At 39.0% G+C, this 18,020-nt stretch overlaps 1 protein-coding gene across 1 annotated transcript in view; it reads left to right on the top strand.

Moving 5' to 3' along the window:
• The window catches only part of COL6A5 (collagen type VI alpha 5 chain), a 149,301-nt gene that overhangs the window by 49,787 nt on the left and 81,494 nt on the right, over positions 1-18,020 (top strand). Inside the window, 4 exon segments of the mRNA XM_004781727.3 lie at positions 1,435-2,067; positions 10,007-10,567; positions 14,451-15,005; positions 17,174-17,749. Of these exon segments, the coding sequence (XP_004781784.2) occupies positions 1,435-2,067; positions 10,007-10,567; positions 14,451-15,005; positions 17,174-17,749 (2,325 nt within the window).

The raw sequence follows: 18,020 nt of genomic DNA, 5'->3' as shown, positions 1-18,020 counted from the left end.
CTTCCACCTGTGCCTGGAATAGGCTTTTTCTGTGCATATGGTATTCTGTTCCCTGGATTCCATATTTTTACAACCAACTGCATACCTGGCATCTTCAATAATATCCCAGACTTAATGTGACTGAAAAGGAACTCTTGAATCCCCCTTACAACTTGTTCTTTCTACTGTCTTCCCTGTCTTGGAAAAAAAGATACCACCAATATCCACTCAGTTGTTCATGCCAAAAAGCTAGTTCTCACCACTTCTTTTTTGTCTTTAACACTAGCATCCAATTTATCATCAAGTCCCTCTCTGTTCTATCTTTAATTCATGTATCAAAAGTACACTGTTGTTTCCTCCTAACTGCTTGTCCTAACTTCCTTGTCCAAGAAACACGGTCCCTTTCTTGGACTAGGGCAATTGTTTATTAATGGCTATCCCTGATTTTTTTTTTTTTTTATCTCTCCTCAACAACTGGGTTGATATTTTAAAGATTTAAATAAGATCATGTGACTCCCATATGATTTGGACGCTGCTTCTTTCTGGCCTCATCCGTCACTGTTCCCCTCACTCACTGTCACCAGCCACTCTGGTCTTTTTTCTTGTTCCCACCTCCTTCTGTTCCTTCTGCGAGAACTCCTCTTCTGGCAGGAATAGGAGTATGTAGCTGAATCCTTCTCTTTGTATCTCAGCCCCAGTGCAAGCCTCTTAAAGAGCACCCCCTGACTTTTTTTTTTTTATCTCAAGTAAGTTAGTCCTTCTCCCATATCCCCAGAAGAGTAACTTAGTTGACTTACTTGTTTCAGTTCCTTGTGAGCACTGAAATAATATAATCTAGTTATCTGTCTTCCCCCTAGAATCTGAACTTCCTGAGGTCAGAGATATTTCTGTTAATCTATCCCTGCCTAGCAGGGAGAGGGATGGTAGAGGTGGTGGTCGTGCTGATGGCGGTGGTTGGTGGTAGTGGTGGTGGTTGGTAATTGTTGTTGTTGGTAGTAGAGGTAGAGGTAGAGATGGTGATAGTGGAGGTATAGGTGGTGGTTGGTTGTTGATGGTTGGGGTTATAGTACAAGTGGATATAGGGGCATTGGTAGGTGGCGATGGTGGTAGATTTGAGAGTGGTAGCAGTTAGTGGTGGTTGGTGGTGGGGTGGTCATACTGGTAGTGATGGTGGTCATGAATATCATGATGGTGCTGGTGGTGGGGAGTGATAGAAAAGTTGGTAAGAAGCATTTTTCAGAGAGAAGGAACATTATTGCAAAGACTCTGAAGTCAGTGACCTTGTAAGTTTTGTTCAGAATTTTTATCTGTTGTTTATTAAAAAAAGACAATGCTAACTACATCTGTCATGACCACCTCTGTTCTCACTAATGCCTTTTGACAATCAGTAAAGTGCCTTTCTCACTCTGGACCAGTAGTTTACACTAATCTTTGTACTTTTTTCTCTCTCCATAGTCTCCTTCCCAGTGGCCTGTCAGAAAGATTCATTAGCTGACCTTGTGTTCCTAGTAGATGAATCAGTTGGCACCAGGCAAAATTTAAGGAACCTACAGAATTTCCTAAGGAACATTACCGCCGCCATGGATGTGAGTTACAACTGCACGCGCCTTGGTCTTATGAGTTACAGTGATAGAGCCAAGATTATTTCCTTTCTAAATTCAAGCACAACCCAATATGAGTTTCAGGAGCAAATCCAAAAGCTTTCTATCCAGGCTGGGAAATCCAATGCTGGGGCTGCCATTGAGAAGATGAGGCTAGAAGCCTTCTCAGAGTCAAGTGGCAGCAGAAGGGCACAGGGAGTGCCTCAGATCGCAGTCTTTGTCACTCACAGACCATCGACTGATGAGGTACGCGACATGGCGATACAACTTCAGCTGCAGGATGTGACTGTGTTTGGCATGAATATTCAAGGAGCTAATGACGTCCAGTTAGAAGAAATAGTGTCTTACCCTCCAAGGCAAATGGTTTCCAAGCTTGAGTCCTATGCAGACTTGGAAGCTTACAGTAAAAACTTCCGGAAAAAACTCCAGAATGAAATTTGGTCCCAAATTTCTACTCGTGCTGAGGGAATGGACCTTGACAGAACTGGTATGTTTTTTAAAAAAAATACTTTTCTTATTATAAAAATAATATGAATTGTGGCCTAGAGTACGGGCAAGAGTGAGGACTGACTGTAATTGCCTGAGAGAACTTCAGTAGTTAGGGAAATATTCTAAGACTAGATTTGGTTCTGGTTGCAGAACTTCATAAATTTACTAAAATCATCAAATGATTACGAAGGGTAAATTTTTTAGTGTGTAAATTGTACCTCAAAAAATGTAAAAAAGTAGTATGTGTTCATTATAAAAAAGTTTAACAATATGATGAACATGAAGAAAAGAAAATCATTTGTAATTCTTTCTTTCAGATAAAAGCATTTTTAACATTTATCATGTCATTTGGTTTCTTCTCTCTCCCTATTATGTACATACACTGGCACACACACACACACACACACACACACACATTTTTAATTTATTTTTACTTATTTATTTACTTAGGATGGGGAGGGGCAGAGGGAGAGGGCAAAAGAGAATCTTTAGCAGGCTCCACGTCCGATGTGGAACCTGATGCAGGGCTCAATCTCACAACCTTGAGATCATGATCTGAGCTGAAATCTAAAGTTGGAAGCTTAACTGACTGAACCATCCAGGTGCCACATACACATTTTTTAAAGATTGTATAGCATTGTACATGCAAGTGCTGCCCAAGAGAACTTTCTGTGATTATGGAAATGTTCCCCATCTGTGCTCTCCAGTAAGGCAGTCACTAACTAGCCACATGTGGTTATTGAGCACTTGAAATGTGGCTAGTGTAACAGAAGATCTGGATTTTATTTAATTTTTCTGAACTTTAATTTTAATTCAGTTTATTTATTTATTTATTTATTTGAGAGAGAGACAGTGAGAGCGAGAGCATGAGTGAGGAGAAGGTCAGAGGGAGAAGCAGACTCCCCATGGAGCTGGGAGCCTGATGCGGGACTCAATCCCGGGACTCTGGGATCATGACCTGAGCCAAAGGCAGTCGTCCAACCAACTGAGCCACCCAGGCGTCCCTCAGTTTAGTTTTGATAGCCACATGTAGCTGGTGGGTATTGTATCATACAATATGGGAATATACAGTTGGGTAATTTAAATCAATTATGACTATTTTTGTGTGACCAACAGAAATAAAAATAGCATTTAACTGTGAGGATGAAACTATTTTTTTTATGTTTCACAAATAAGTCCTAAGGTAGGTAGACAGAGCTGGTATGGTATACCACAGTGTCAGGAACCCTGTCTCTTTCTACATTATTTTTTGGCCATTTGTGGCTTTTATTCCCAGGATCATAGTCCAAGATAATTTCTCCAAGCATCACATTCATACCCAGCAAGCAAGAAAGATAAAAAAGGAGGAAGTAGGAAAGTTTCCACTTCCTTTTCTTCAAAGATATTCCTAAAAATGACACATATAATTTCTGTTTACATCCCAGTGGCCAGAACTTAGTCACATGTCACACCTAGTTATAAAAATGGGAGCTGGAAAATGTAGTCTTTATTTAGGGCAGCCAATCACCTTGGTAAAAACTGGGGGTTTGATTAGTATAGAAGGAGACAACAATATTGGGGATAACCAATGTTATCTTCCTTCCTTACTTTTCTGTCAACCTTGTATCACAAACTTTCATCCATTTTCTTAAATATTATTTTGCAACATTTTTTTTAGGTTGGCAATAAAATTCCATGGTATGAATGGAATATAATTTGCTAAACATACCCTAACTGTTGGATATATATGTCATCATACATATTTTTTCCTTCTGGAAGTCTTGGATAATATCATCTTAATCCTTGTATCTTCACACACAACCATGAGTATTTTTGCACTTTTTGACCTTTTCTATTATGTCTTCCATCATTCTAATGAAGATATCCTAGTTAAGATACACTGTGAATCTTCTATAGTTTTACTTAGCTCTTTTTTTTAAAATTTTTAGGTGAATAACTTTACATAGAAGGCTTAAAATATGCGGCAGCAATTTGACAAAAATCAAATGTGAGTGATGGAAGAATCAACATATAGATAAACAAACTTCATATCCTAATAAGGAACTATGGAATCCAAAACATTTTTGTGATACTATAAAAGTTATTTATTCACTATACACAGAACATGTCCCCTATAAAATGTACATGTAAATCACTAAAAAGTATAATCTGGTGAACATTTTCTCAATTACAGAACATACTAAATCAGCTGGGATAACAGCTCTCTGTCTGCCTCAAAATAATCTAATTATAGCACCCAGAGTCTCCTTTATATCTATTGCAAAGTTAAGTACTTATTTTGGGGATTATTTCCTAATATGTGTTTGAGGAGGCAGAGTTAACAATTTAATATGACTTTAGTATATTACAGTCACAATAAATCAGTTTATTAAAGATTAAAACATTTTTTCATTATTTGTATTAATGGGATGCAAACAGAAATACTGGATACTTTTAAATGGCAGATAACCATAAAAAATATCTTTGATAGTATTCTGGGTTTTATAATTACATTAAGATACTAATGGTGTCACTTATGGTTTGTCTCCCTCCCAATCCCATCTTGTTTCATTTATTCTTCTACCCACTTAAGCCTCCATGTTGCATCACCACTTCCTCATATCAGGGAGATCATAAAAATAAAAAAAAAAAAAAAAAAAAAAAAAAAAAAAGATACTAATGGTGTAAAAGAGTTACGAATACGCCTCAAACGATGAGGCCACACTGTAATGATTCACTAGATTGTGCTCAGTAGACATTTATTCAGTAAGTGAATTTTCTTCCCAATTACCCAGTACAATTTTTGCCCACAGTAAGGGCTCAGTAAATAAACGTTTGCTGAATATATTGACTTAGGACCAAGGTGAGAAGAGATGGACCCTCTTAGCTAGATGTCAAGTATTATAATCGGAATTTATCTGGGAGAGTGTAAGGAAGTTGTAAACTGCACATGGCATACAAGTAAATAAACTCAGATGCCAACAAAGCAAATCAGTAAGCAGAAAAACACTGGCACTGGAATAAACAACAGCAGGATTTGCCAATAGCAAAAATGAAACTGATAGAGATAACCAAGAAAAAGTTTATATTGGACCATACCTTTTCTCACCCAATTCAGTTTGAGAAAGACCAACAGAGGCACTGTAAGAGACTCTGGCTGTCTTCCTTGATATTCAGACATCCTAGTTTCCAGTAATTTATTACGGACCTGTTACCCATGAATCAATATAAACCTATTCAGATTTAGGGATTAGTTTTCCACAAGTACAAAGTTGAATTTCCTTTTATTTGTCCTAAAATGCTTTACTTTCAAACTCGAAGGGACTTCAATTATTCCATGTAGTTTCGATAACATTCTTTTATCTTTTCAGACCAGAGTCAAAATATTCGTACAGTTTTCATACTGCAGCACCTTCCACCCATCCTTTGGTCGCTTGAACTGCCTTTCTTTGGTTCTTTTTCCTCTTTCTGCTTACTTAGCTCTTTTCAAAGGTGCATGCTAAAAGAAACTTGATGTGACTTTGTGTTTACCTAATACTGAGATATCTGCTGTCTTCACACATTTCCTTTGCAGATAATATGCTTCTGAACAATTGGAACTGGAATTTGGCAGAACTTAGATAGAAAAGGCTTGTGATTTTCCAATGATTTTAAAGGCCAATTTTAAACTTAGACCAGTCAATTGAAAGTTTAAGAATTTATTCTGGGCCAACCCTGGATTTCCTGTGGCATGAATACATTACACACAGGAGCAAGAAACAAGACCTGTGTTCCCTCCTGAGTGACTTGTGGGGGAATTTTCCTAGTGGCAGCCACTCCGGTCTAGTACCAACTACGAGGGTATAGGAGGAATGTGTAGTGTGGTCTCTCTTGGAGAGTGACAATGACATGACAAAAAATGATTATTTTCAATATAGAAATTCTAAATGGGAAGGCATAGGACCTAGACTAGAGGCAAGGGCCATGTGAGGGGGATAGCTGTTCTTCATGAGGCCTTAGTCTGTAGGTGGCTTCTTACTAATTGAGTAGTTCTCAAAATTTGGTACCTGACTCAGGTTGGGTTCCTCAGAAGTAGATGCCAGAAAAAGCTCTGTGTGAAACTGATATATTGGATATATTGGATATACCCAGGGAAAACTGGAGATTGGTAGGAAAGTGAAGATTGGGGCCAGGAAGGAGAGGATGATAAACCAAGTCCCATGGAGGTTCCATTCTACAGGGCCATTCTAGAGACAGTGTAGTTTAAACATTAGAATTGTCTTAGTCAGGGGGCAGTGTAGCTAGAGAATTTGTATTCTAGCACTTCCAGGCACTTCTTCAAGCCCCATGCTAAGAGGGTTCCAGGACACTGAGTGTAATCTACCCACAGACAGACACTGTGCAAGCCCTCAGAGTAAACATATTAGGAACTGGTGGGCAGAGAAATGGTAGAGTTTGAGGGGATACAGGCTAAGTACCAACAGGGTCAGCTATAAACTTATCAGAGGTTCCTGATGAATTTATTACTAATTCATCAGTCCAAGCCCTCCCAGAAACCTAGTGCATCAGTCTCAAATTAGGGCCTGGGCACTTGGATTTTAGTGAGCTCTCCTATAAACTCTTGTTAGCAATGTTTGAGAGCCTTGATCTTAGTGAATTTAACATGGTCTAGAGTGTGATGGCCAGGTTTGTAGATTCAGAATGGTCAAACACAGAGAACCAGTCTATACTGACTTATCATTGTCTCTACCACATCTGTCACAGGGTAGGTATCTAGTTAAGTCAGGTTTCATTAAATCAAGAAGAGATTCACTATAATCAAACCAAGAGACTGATGTATAGAAGAGTGACAGTTATATTTAAATGTCCAGTGCCCAGAGACCTGGACATTCATGTCCTCTGAGAAGTATATTCTCTCCCTATAGGCATGCATACGAAGAAGCTAAATTGAAATCAAGAGATTGCTGGAGGTTGCAGGATCATAGCCATGGAGTTAGTTTTATGATTGAAATGTCTGGTATCATTCAGCTGGGTAGCTGGTTCTAGTTAAAAGTCAAAATATAGATCTCCCTCTCTCTCTCTCTCTATCTCTGTCTCTGTATAACTCTACAGGTGAGGGGCCAGGGACACATTCTTCTACAACACTTTCCAATCGAACATTTTGTGACAATGGCAATATTCTATATTTATACTATTGGATCTGATAGTCACTAGCCACATGGGGATGTTAACTTGAAATATAGCTAGTTCAACTTAAGAGCTGATTTTTAAATTTCATTTAATTTTAAGTAGTTTAAATTTTTAAATTGACTTTTTAATGGCAATGTGTGATTAATGGCTAGTGTATTAGATAGTACAGCTCCAGGTGGGCTACGTGGGCATTGCCTTGGTTACCCACTGTGACTCACATTTTTTTCGATTCTTCATTGCTGACCACCATTGTATTTATTCTGAAAAACCCCTGATTCTTCTTTATTAGGTATATAAATTAATACATTCTGTTTGCTGTTAAGTTTTGCTGGCCTGAGATCAATCCTCTCTTTTGCAGATAACTGCTTATCTTTGCCTTAATATTTTAGGGATTGATTCATAGTTTATTTTTAAATTTTTTTTTTATTTTCAGCATAACAGTATTCATTATTTTTTCACCACACCCAGTGCTCCATGCAGTCTGTGCCCTCTATAATACTCACCACCTGGTACCCCAACCTCCCACCCCCCTCGCCACTTCAAACCCCTCAGATTGTTTTTCAGAGTCCATAGTCTCCCATGTTTCACTTCCCCTTCCAATTTCCCCCAACTCCCTTCTCCTCTCTAACTCCCCATGTCCTCCATGTTATTTGTTATGCTCCACAAATAAGTGAAACCATATGAAAATTGACTCTCTCTTCTTGACTTATTTCACTCAGCATAATCTGTTCCAGTCCCATCCATGTTGCTACAAAAGTTGGGTATTCATCCTTTCTGATGGAGGCATAATACTCCATAGTGTATATGGACCACATTTTCCTTATCCATTCGTCCATTGAAGGGCATCTTAGTTCTTTCCACAGTTTGGCGACCGTGGCCATTGCTGCTATAAACATTGGGGTACAGATGGCCCTTCTTTTCACTACATCTATATCTTTGGGGTAAATACCCAGGAGTGCAATGGCAGGATCATAGGGAAGTTCTATTTTTAATTTCTTGAGGAATCTCCACACTGTTCTCCAAAGAGGCTGCACCAACTTGCATTCCCACCAACAGTGTAAGAGGGTTGCCCTTTCTCCACATCCCCTCCAACACATGTTGTTTCCTGTCTTGTTAATTTTGGCCATTCTAACTGGGGTAAGGTGATATCTCAATATGGTTTTAATTTGAATCTCCCTGATGGCTAGTGATGATGAACATTTTTTCATGTGTCTGATAGCCATTTGTATGTCTTCATTGGAGAAGTGTCTGTTCCTATCTTCTGCCCATTTTTTGATGTGATTGTCTGTTTTGTGTGTGCTGAGTTTGATTTTTTTTTTTTTTAAAGATTTCATTTATTTATTTCACAGAGAGAGACACAGCGAGAGAAGGAATGCAGCAAAGGGAGAGGGAGAAGCAGGCTTCCTTGCTTGGCAGGAAGCCTGCTTCTCCCTCTCCCTTTGCTGTAATTCAGGGCTTGATGCAGGGCTTGATCCCAGGACCCAGGGATCATGACCTGAGCCAAAGGCAGACCCTTAATGACTGAACTACTCAGGTGCCCCTGATTCATAGTTTAATTCCCAGCGTATTGCTTAGTCCCAACTTAGTCCCAGTATTTCTGATTTCTTAAGGACCAACTCCCCATAGCCTGAAATAGTGTCAATAGCTACAAGAGAGGCAGAGAGGCAAGCAGAGAGAGAGGAGGAAGCAGCCTCCCTGCTGAACAGAGAGCCCAATGCGGGGCTCGATCCCAGGACCCTGGGATTGTGACCTGAGCCGAAGGCAGAGGCTTAACCCACTGAAGCACCCAGGAGCCCCTGAAATCTCTTTTATTTAAAAATTTTTTGTTGAAATCTTGTGATACACCAGGTATACTAGGTAAAAACAGAGAAGGAGGCAGTTTTTGCCCTTGTGGGGCTGACCCTCTGTGGCAGGAAGCAGTATGTGTTCATGAACAAATGAAGAAGATAACTTCAAAAAGTAGGATGTCATAGAGAAAATAAGGTAAGAGCATAGGCAATGATTGATGTGTTTTAGCTAGAGGGGAAGAGAGGGTCTTTTTGAAGAACTGGCATTTGAATTGGCAAATGATGAGATAAGAAGGAATCAGCTATGTGGGTATTTAGGGGGAAGAATATTCCAGGAAGAGAGAAGGGCAAGGGCAAAAGCCCTGCGGCACTTTCGAAGTACAGAAAGCAGCTCCGAGTGGTTGGAACACAGTGAGTAAGATGAAGAATTGCTGAAAACAGGGTCCAAAAGAAAAGCAGGGAGAAATTTCAGGCCAATTTTTTATTTTTAAATTCTAAATGCAATGATAAACCACGTAAGTAGAAGAGTAATATGATCTGGTTCTAGTTTTAAATATATTGTTCTAGTTGCTCCAGGAAGAAGTTATTGGGGAAGTAAGGCAGTTGCTCATCTCCTTCATTCCATTTCTCAAGGAATGATAAGGCATAAACTGTTCAAAAAGTCACATGTCAATACTAGAAAAACAATTTTATCACAGCCTGGAGACTTGGGAATCTGGTCCTTCCTTTATATTAACTGGCCGTATGATCTGAAACAAAGCACTGGGGGCCACTCTGTTTCAATATCCCATCATGTTTTCGTGAATTTCAAAAGAGAAAATGGGCATGAACAGGTTTCATGAAGCAGACAGACTGTGCAAATGATGAAGAGTTCTCATTCTCTAGAACCTTCATGTTCTCCTGGTCCTCTACAAACCCTCTTACAGTGTTCTCCCCAGAGTCTCTGTAATTAACAAAGAATTCATTTCCTTCTTTTCTTTTCTTTTCTTTTCTTTTTTGCAGGCTGTATGGATACAAAAGAGGCTGATATCTATTTCCTCATTGATGGCTCAACCAGCATACAGAAGAAACACTTTGGACAAATCAAGGAATTTATGCTGGCTGTGACAGGAATGTTCAGCATTGGCCCAGACAAAGTCCAAGTCGGAGCGGTGCAGTATTCACATAAGATGAAAGTGGAGTTTTATATCAATGACAGTTCTAATAATGTGAACTTAAGAAATGCTATTTTGAACATCGAGCAACTCAAAGGCAGGACCCATACTGGGGAGGCCCTGGATTTCGTGCTGTCAATAATAAAAGAGGATAGGAAACATAGGACACGCCAGGTTCCCTGTTACCTCATTGTGCTGACAGACGGGAGGTCCACAGATGAAGTCCTAAAGCCTGCAGAGAGAGTAAGGGCTGAGCAAGTCACCATTCATGCAGTTGGCATCGGGGAAGCTAACAAAGCACAACTCCAACAAATTGCTGGGGGAGAAGAAAGGGTTAGCTTTGGGCAGAACTTTGATGCTTTAAGAAGCATAAAAAATGAAGTTGTTCATAGGATCTGCAAAGAAAAAGGTAAGCAAAACAAAAACGGCTTTATTCTCCATACTTCATTAGGCACTTTAGGCAGACTGATAGCTGGGCTAAGACAAGAAGTGACGTGACCAGTTGTCTGGTTAACATTTTGCTAACTTCCTTTATCATCGGGGAGGGATTCAGCACCCTCCCTTTTTTTTTTTTTTTTTTTTTAATATTCTATTTATTTGACACAGAGAGAGATCACAAGTAGGCAGAGAGGCAGGCAGAGAGAGAGAGGGAAGCAGGCTCCCTACAAAGCAGAGAGCCTGATGCTAGTCTCGATCCCAGGACCCTGAGATTGTGACCTGAGCTGAAGGCAGAGGTTTAACCCACTGAGCTACCCCCGAGGCACCAATTGCCAAGATTGGAAAATCCCTCAGTAGACAGATGCCCTAAGGCCATGTTGTAAGTAGGAAGGTTGCTAAGAATATTGTGGCCTTGACAAAGCCCACTGGTATGGTGTGTAAGAGATTCTATTCTGTGTGTGCATGTGTGAACATGTGTACGTGGGTGTGTGTGCGTGCGTGTGTGTATGTGCATGGGCTAATTAAAGCAGATGAGCACAGTGGAAAGAAAATGGGCTCTGGCTTTAGGATCCAACTCACTCTCCTACTTGACCTTCAGACTGCCTCATTGATTAAGCAAGGGTAACACCTACATCATAGAACCCTCACAGGTTTAGCATAACACGCCTTAGCCATCATTTCTCTATTATGCATGCATATCTAGTACACACATAACAATTGTTTATTTTTATTTGTAACAGAAGCACATATTTGCATTTTCATTCTGACTAAAAATCATGTAACAAACGTTAGGAAAAACAAATTTCAAATTCCTGTACCTGATTATGATTTCTCTTGTTAGTAATAGCCACTTACTAATTGAAGATGATATATGTTGATTGCTAGTATGAACACATGAAAATTCCATGTGCCGAGAGACATGTTAACTTCTTGGTTAAGATAAAGGATGGTGGAGTCAATGAGTCAAAGTTCAAACCCCAGCCTTATAACCTATGGACCTTGAATGGGTTACATCCTGTCTACCTGCCTTCATCCCTGTTTGGAGCCTATAGTGAAGCTTGAAAGTGATAATGCATGTGGAAAACTTAAAATAATGCATGTGGGCCCATAGTAACTGCTACATAAAAAGGAGCTATTGTAGAAGTTGGCTAAGGTATTCACTGATGAGAAGACAAAAGAATTTTCAGTTATTTGAACTTAGAAAAGTGAAAAAGTTTGGGGATTTTCTGAGTCACTAAAATAAAAAAATAGATAAGCAATGCAACTAATGAATCATGGAACTTTACATCAAAAACCAATTATGTACTGTATGCTGGCTAACTGAACATAACTTTAAAAAGCAAAAAATGAAGAAACAAAAAAGAAAAACAGATAATAAATGGGGCTCACAGCAAAATCAGAAATCCCAATACTGCTCATTGTTCTCCCCATTGTAGACAGTAGTTGGGTCTTCAGGATGTTCTAGAAAGACTACAAGAGCAAAAGTTTCCCAACATTTCCTGGAATTGATGCAAAGAAACATAACAGGGTTCCAGGAAACAGAAAGTAGACTGTATCTCAGTCCTTTCAAGCGAGATAGGCCTGGACCAATGTGAGGAGGTGCAGTACATAATCTCCTGTGGGTCAGGTTGTTGTCATGCAGGTGCCTGAACAATGGCACACCTGAGAGCTATGGAAAAGGAAATGAGCCATAAGATGGTAAATAGAGGCAGGGAAACTAAGGAACCAAAGCTGGAAGATCCAGAAAAATACTGACTAGTCTCATAGCAGATGCATATGGAACAAAACACAGTGTGTTTATTGCTGAGAGGGCAAGAAAAGGGGCTTTAACAGAAAGACCCCAAACTACACAATGCAGAGTATTCTTTCTCTTTTGTATTATGGTCCAGGGTGAGTAGTGGAGGTCTGTAGAGAGACCAGTCCATGCTCAACACAGAGCTCCCATCTTTAGGTCAAAAGTGAACCTCTAGTTCTCTTCATCTTGCATTTTAGAAAGAGAGAAAGGGCCATATGAGTCCACTACACTCAATTGTTTTAATGTTAAGATCCAGACATGGGAAAGTCACTTCTGCTCATATCTATTGACCAAAACTTAGTGACAGGGCCACATGAAGCTTCAAGGAAGACTAGGATATATGGTCTTTTCCTGGAAAATCATCTGGTTAGTTGAAGCTAGTTTCTAGTTGAAATTAGTTGACACAGAAGGATGGGAAACCAGATATTAGAGGACGGGAAGCAGTCTCATCACAAAACAGATATAGGAAAGTAGTCCCAGTGAACACCAAACCACATGTAAAAGTCCACTCCTTTTACATATGTTTCATTGAAGGGAGGCTTCCACATTTCACAGCAGTGGGGCCTTGTCAAGGCCACAAATATACTTAGTGACCTCTCTATTGATGACTTTCAAGATGGTCCCAGGCAGCTTGGGTCTTAAATGGTGGTTTTAATGTTCCTTGGTGGGCCTTACATAAATTATTTAAAAATAATAAACATTGTTTTATTATTTTTGACTAATGCTAATTGTTTATTTTTAAATAGTATGGGATAGACTCTGTGAGTGTTGAGGGAAGGACTACTTAAGAGAATGGCAATGAATTTACAACAACGTGGATGGAACTAGAGCATATCATGCTTAGCGAAATAAGTCAAGTGGAGAAAGACAACTATCATATGATCTCCCTGATATGAGGAAGTGGTGATGCAACATGGGGGCTTAAGGGGGTAGGAGAAGAATCAATGAAACAAGATGGGATTGGGAGGGAGACAAACCATAAGTGCCTCTTAATCTCACAAAACAAACTGAGGGTTGCTGGGGGGAGGGGGGTGGGGAGAAGGGTGCTGGGATTATGGACATTGGGGAGGGTATGTGCTTTGGTGAGTGCTGTGAAGTGTGTAAACCGGGCGATTCACAGACCTGTACCCCTGGGGATAAAAAATATATTAAATGTTTATAAAAAATAAAAAATTAAAAAGTTAAAAAATTAAAAAAAGAGAGAGAGAATGGCAATGAGAACAGGTAGACCAGAAGGATAAGACTAAAGAGATACATGCCAACAACAATATTTACATACTATATATAGAGAGAGATAGATGTACTCACACACACCTGTACAATGGATTAGTAACACTGGCTGTTTTTTCTGTGGCTTATAGAAATTGGTCTTCAATGTGTATATCCATGCACATACACACACACATATATATATATATATATACAAAAATATGTGAATTTCCAATTGGTAGGTTTCTTCAAATTTTATATATAAATATAGGAACAGTCCATGCTGAATAATACACTTATTATCTCTAATAGGTTTCTCATCCTGATTTTTTTCCTCACCCTGATTTTTAATATTGATTTATAATATTTATCAAATCACTTTAAATTATCCAAGAAAATAATGCAACATAAAGATTGCTTTGAATTTTGTGTTTTTACATTATACATAAAAACCTGAACTAATAGTCCTGTGAGTGTAGAGAATTGATTGCTTTTTCTTTGATTCCTTTTTTTGATCATCATTGCATCCTTTAACACATAACCTGATACTTGGCATTTCATACACCTCAAGAATTATGAATAAATGAATTATGGATAAATGAATATATGCTTCGGAAGTTGCATTTTCTCTTTAAAATTTCATGGGTAATAATTCAGTGGATTTCTGATTCAGGGTTCTAGTCAGCAGGCCTCTACTACAAGAGCAGATTAAATTTTCAAATGTAGTAGCAGGTGCTTGAGTTAATTTTTGATGTTTTCTGACAATGCATTTATTTCTGTCTTACCATTTCTCTATATTCTGAAAATCCTGTCAACCTGACTCATTTCTGGTCTTTTTGACAACATGCAGGATGTGAAGGCATGAAGGCTGACATCATGTTTCTGGTGGACAGTTCTGGCAGTATAGGACATGACAATTTTGGGAAAATGAAAACTTTCATGAAAAACCTATTAGCCAAGATTCAGATTGGTCCAGAGAGATCTCATATTGGTGTCATTCAGTTCAGCGATCAAACTCAAGAAGAATTCCAACTTAATAAATACTTTACACAAAATGAAATTTCTGATTCAATAGACAGAATGTCTCTCATCAACCGAAACACTTTGACCGGAAATGCACTGACTTCTATAGATGAATACTTTACCCCTGCCAAGGGGGCCCGTGCTATGGCCAAAAAGTTTCTTATCCTCATCACGGATGGAGAAGCACAAGATCCTGTGAGAGACCCTGCTAAAGCTCTTCGGGACAAAGGTGTAGTTATCTTCTCCGTGGGGGTGTATGGCGCCAATAGGACGCAGCTGGAGGAGATCAGTGGGGATGGCAGCTTGGTCTTCCAGGTTGAGAAATTTGATGATCTGAAGACAATAGAAAGCAAACTCATTTTTCGTGTTTGTGCTCTCCATGGTGAGTAACACTGTTATCCTCAGGGCTCTGAAATGTGAGCTGTTGACCTCTTCAGGTGAACAGTGGGTAGTACCACGGGTTTGGACTCTCTCTGGACTTTGGTGTTAAGTTTTAATCTTATTTATGTTTTATTAAAATGCCTGTGACCTCCAGGGATATTCCTCTTGAACAATCTTGTAAGCCAGTTTAGCAACAAGGTAGTCTGGCTGTGGAGACTTTGAAGCTATTCCAAAAAGTTCTCAGAATTTTCCATTGAATTTCCAACTTTTTACTACCTGAATACCTAGATTTTCCACAGGAAATTTTTAATCCCAAATGATTCCCCAGAATTGTTTCTTGCCTACCTATAATCCTTGTCAAGTAGTAAATACCTAGAAATACAAATTCTTCTTCTTAGGTAAATGAAATCCAATATCCTAAGCATACCCTCCCCGCCCCCCAAAAATCCTGTTTTAAAGGATTTCATTGATTCACCTATTTTTCTCCACTTCTATGAGTGAAGTATTTTACAATTGTCTTTTCATGTACTATCTCTTTGGAAAATTTTAATTTGTTACTTTTTAAAAATGATTGTTCAGAATCATCATTTTTATCTCTCACAAACTGTAATGCTTTTCAAATTGCGTCAAGCAAATCTTCAGTTTGAGTCCATCAACTTTAATGACTCTTGGATGAGAACTTGGCTATAAATCCACACATAAGATTAAAAACAACTCTGCTTTTAAATCTATCATGTGCTGTTATCTGTGTTTTGGATACAACCAGGACAACACACTGAAGTATTGGTAAATTTGTTGTATGTTGCTCCCCTGGCAACATAGAGATCTCCCTTGGACTATATTATTCAGAATTCTGTGTGAGAAATTTTCACAAGTTAACAAAATGTTTTAGTGTAAACTCTGAGTTTTAGGCAGTGACACTGCAATTTCTCTCATAACAGCTTAATTAAAATGGCAAGGATTCTCAAACTCTTGGTAGTGTTGATACATTCTAAGACAGGTTAGCCTTAAGGCCACATCCCCACCTTTGAAATCCATGGAGATCTTCCTGGCATTTCTTCATTTTGATAGGCCCTGTCTATAGCATGAGGTGAAATTTCAGCTGACTCACATATCAGATTGACTCATAAACGTCAAATCATGTCATTGTCCCAGGTTTCTACAGATATATCCTGGGCTCACCCATAGTATCTTAGCCTTGAGAATTTGAGACCATTGCCAGAAATAAGGACTGAAGTTATCATACTCAGGTGGAAAGTGGAGAAAGTGAAATTGTAGAAGGCATGTACTTAAGTTACTGAGGGAAGAGAAAGAGGGGAGAGAAACCCCATACTTTGGAGACATTTCCAGAGTGTTCGCTTGACTTCCAATGTGGAGGAGAGCTTGGGGGTGAGGGGAAGTGATAGGGCCTTAGCTCTCCCCCTACTTGGGGTCTTTCCGGGTTCTAATCCAGGAGGCGAGGGGAAGGAGTGGAAATGAAAGCAGAGAGGCATGGTGCACATGGAACAGCTCACCTAGCAGAAGCTGAAAAGACAGCTGGAGCCAGAGAGGGTAGGATAAAAATCCCAGCTAATACATAGAGCCTCTGAGCTCTTTAGAGCAACAGGCCAGTTTGGCAAATATCAGATATATATATATATATATATTTATATATTTATATATATATATATTTATATATATATTTATATATATATATTTATATATATATATTTATATATATATATATTTTACTATATATATTTACTATATATATTTACTATATATATATATACTATATATATTTACTATATATATATATTTACTATATATATTTACTATATATATATCATTATACTGATACTAAACTACCTTCTGACATTTCATTTCAGTTGAAAGCCTGCCTAGGAAAACATATCACTTGTCCTAATGAGATATAGCAGAACAGAGTGGTGTAGCTTAACAACCACCCATTGCAGAGTTATTGTCAGCTACATTTTCCGTGGAATCATGATCTGGGCAAGTTGTACATCACCAAGCCTCAGTTTCTCACTCTGTAAAATGGCAACAGCCACATCTAACAAGTGAGAAGCAGTGTCTGGCACATAGTAGGTTCATGGCAGATGTTCGCTTGCTCACGCTTCTAGAATACACTGCAGAAAGATTGTGATGCCTGATTTCTTTCTCTTTCAGATTGCAAAAATATTAAAGTGTTGGACATTGTGTTTGTGCTGGACCATTCAGGCAGCATAAATACAGAAGAGCAAGAAAGCATGATGGATCTAACTATCCATTTGGTGAAGAAAGCAGATGTTGGCAGTGCCCGAGTTCGGATTGGAGCTCTCAAATACTCAGAGTATCCTGAGGTTCTTTTCCACCTTGGGAAATACTCAAACAGATCTGCAGTCATTGAACACCTGAGGAGGCGCAGGGACACTGGAGGGCGTACCTTTACTGCCAGGGCTCTTGATCACACAAACATAATGTTCACGGAAGAACATGGCAGCCGCATCCAGCAAAATGTGAAACAGATGCTGATCATCATCACTGATGGCGAGTCCGATGACCGAAATCAGCTCAATGACACAGCACTGAAATTGAGAAACAAAGGCATCGATATCTACGCAGTGGGTATAGGAAAGGCCAATCAACTTGAACTTGAGGCTATGGCAGGGAATAAAAACAATACTTTCCATGTAGATAATTTCAACAAACTGAAAGATCTTTACCTGCCTCTGCAAGAAAGAATGTGTACCATTGCCCTTGAGCGTAAGTTGTAATTTTTAAAGTTTCTCTGGGGGTAGCAATAGAAGGTTAAGAAAAAAATAAATTAAATCTTGGCTTCCCATTACCTGGAAGTCATGGGATGAATCTTTCTCTGCTCAGGCTATTTTTCTTATTTCTAAAAGAAATGCATTGATTGAGCAAGATCTGAAAGTTGCCTTTCCATGACAGCATCCATTGAAGAGCTTATGGAAGAAGGTTTCAGAAATGTTCTTTGAGGTCTTGCTACCCTGTTGCCTTTTTCTTGGCAGAAGGG

This window comes from Mustela putorius, unplaced genomic scaffold (genome assembly GCF_011764305.1).
Source record: "Mustela putorius furo isolate JIRA1106 unplaced genomic scaffold, ASM1176430v1.1 tig00003834_pilon_pilon_pilon, whole genome shotgun sequence".
Lineage (NCBI taxonomy): Eukaryota > Metazoa > Chordata > Mammalia > Carnivora > Mustelidae > Mustela > Mustela putorius.
Note: the sequence above shows the minus strand (reverse complement) of the source record. Positions and strands in the feature narration are given on the sequence as shown.